The 2,486-nt window shown below is 37.7% G+C and overlaps 1 protein-coding gene across 1 annotated transcript in view; it reads right to left on the reverse strand.

Annotated features, from left to right (window-relative positions):
• Dennd6a (DENN domain containing 6A) overlaps positions 1-2,486 on the reverse strand; it is a 53,249-nt gene that overhangs the window by 39,477 nt on the left and 11,286 nt on the right. The window contains exons 2-3 of the mRNA XM_005348693.3: positions 1,969-2,007; positions 1,826-1,868 (exon numbers count right to left, since the gene is read on the reverse strand). Of these exons, the coding sequence (XP_005348750.1) occupies positions 1,826-1,868; positions 1,969-2,007 (82 nt within the window). The remainder of the gene's footprint in view (positions 1-1,825; positions 1,869-1,968; positions 2,008-2,486) is intronic.

Genomic DNA, 2,486 nt, shown 5'->3' on the forward strand with positions numbered 1-2,486 from the left:
AAAAAGAAAAGACTTATTTTACATTTCTGAAAACCTTACAGAAAAGGTTGACACTCCAAAGGAAGTTAGATCTGGGAGCTTACATAAAATTTTAACAGAAATTAAATTCTGATACATTAAATAGCGTGGCCTTCTAGAAGTAGTAAACTGTGGGAAGTATACAAGTTAAATATTATTTAGCTAAGTTTTTTTATACTGATTAAAGTGAATGCCATCTCTAGCAAGAGGTAAGAATCTTGAGACAGCAAAATGGCTCAGATCGTAAAGGTACTTGCTGCACAAGCTGGGAAACCTGAGACTGACCTGTGGAACCCACTTAAATGGTAAGAGAGAATCAACTCTATGACCTGTGGAACCCACTTAAATGGTAAGAGAGAATCAACTCTATGAAGCTGCCCTCTAACCACGCCTTCCATAGCATGTGCAGCTACACACATCACACACATTACACACATGCACACACACATACACACACACAGAGACAGAGAAAGAGAGAGGAGGAGGAGGAATAAGAGACCTATGACAGCCAGTTCTAGATTGAGAGAATAGTACACAACCAACTGGGAAAATCTGAAATAAGGTTAGATTCAGACAACTTCTCTGTCACAATATCATTATGAACGAAAACTACTGTAAGTTTTAATCAGTTCAGATCAGGACAGCAGACCGTCTAGACTTAACCAAGAGCAATATCTATTTACTAAAACACTAGCTTTCTTTCACATCTCTTACCAAGGCAGAGCTCAACATAAATAAGAGGAAAATCAAAACAAAACTGCAAGCATTTGCACAGAAAAAAAATTAATAGTAATCTGTCAAATCTCCCAAATCAAATTAACTGGCCTAAATTGTCAGGACATTAGAAATAACCACAAAAGAAAAGAAAACTGGAGGAATTCTGTCTTAAGGGTTCTGTGTACAGCCTGAGGGGCTGAATGTTCTTTCACTTTAAGTCTATGAAGCTGTTTAGAAAGTAAAAAACAGAGGCAGGCAGATCTCTGTGAGTTCAAGGCCAGCCTGGTCTACTAGAGCTAGTGCCAGGACAGGCTCCAAAGCTACAGAGAAACCCTGTCTCGAAAAACTAAAAAAAAAAAAAAAAAGTAAAAAACAGAGGTAGCCTGAGAGAAGTCAATGGTAAGGACCACACAAGTACAGCTCATAGGAAGCAGAGAATGCAAGCTTAATGATAGGCAAATGTGTACCTTTGCCTAGTCTAGAAACTAAGCACTACTTCACTATTTTATTTCAACTCATAAGAACAGCTGCAACAAATTGATGGGAGTATGTCACAACTATATCTCTGCTGATTTGTGAATTTTTGGAAAATTTGGAGTCAGAAAGATCACTCGATAGTTAAGAGTGTTTACTGCTCTTCTAGAGACCCAAAGTGGCTCATAACTGCCTCCAGCTCCAGGATCTGCTGACCTCTTCTGGGCCCCAAGAGCACTGCACTCATGCACACAAACCCACATTCAGATATACATGAATTAATTTTTTTTTTTACTGCATTTGCAGTTCCAGGCAAATTCCTAAGTTCTGAACTGAAAAAATAAAAAACCTATACAGTTCCCAAATATACTATCTAATCTTTATTGTTCTTTCTATGTTTTATCTCATCATGCTTTAACAGTTACCTTAAGAGCTGAAAAAAGTGAAATCAACAATGACAGGACATGGCATCATTAAACAAAAACTCAAATCATAGGTATGTTGAGCTAAAACTGAGCATGCATTCCAATGTGCCATATTGATTACTTGTCATATGTGAAGACTATCATCCATATTAGTACAAGATTCAAGAGAACCATATATGATAAATAGTTACCTGAATTTGAGTCTGGAAAAGACAAATAGCAAATGTTGGTTTTCTGAAAAAGAAAACAAGAGCTATCAATGCTGGCATACACACACCCCAACAAAAACAAAAAAATATAGTAGAAAACTACACAGAAAAACATAGTTACTTACTTCTTTATCCGTAAGTTTGGAATGTTGAGGATAAATTACCTGGAAGAAAAATGTTACATTATGTTAACATACAAGGGTACTTCTAAAGTTCTGTGTAGATGGAAGTTTCTGTCTCACCCAGTTCTTCGGCCATTTAGTCCCAAAGAAACACACAGAGGATTATATTGATTATAAACTGTCTGGCCTATTGCTCAGACTTATTATTAACTAGCTCTTACAACTTAAATTAACCTGTAATTCCTGTCTATGTTTAGTCACGTGGCCTGGCACCTTTTCTCAGTGAGGCTTTCTCATCTTGCTTCCTCTGCATCTGGCTGGTGACTCACTCTCTGCCTTTCCTCTTTGCAGAACTCTCGGTCTGGTAGCTCTGCCTATATTTTCTGCCTGGTTACTGGCCAATCAGCATTTCATTAAACTAATACGAGTGACAAATCTTTACAGTGTACAAGAGCATTGTCTCACAGCAGTTCTGGTTGGCTATGGCCAGAAAAGGTTTTAAGAAATCACAGTTGCCGGGC

This window comes from Microtus ochrogaster, chromosome 6, assembly GCF_000317375.1.
Source record: "Microtus ochrogaster isolate Prairie Vole_2 chromosome 6, MicOch1.0, whole genome shotgun sequence".
NCBI lineage: Eukaryota > Metazoa > Chordata > Mammalia > Rodentia > Cricetidae > Microtus > Microtus ochrogaster.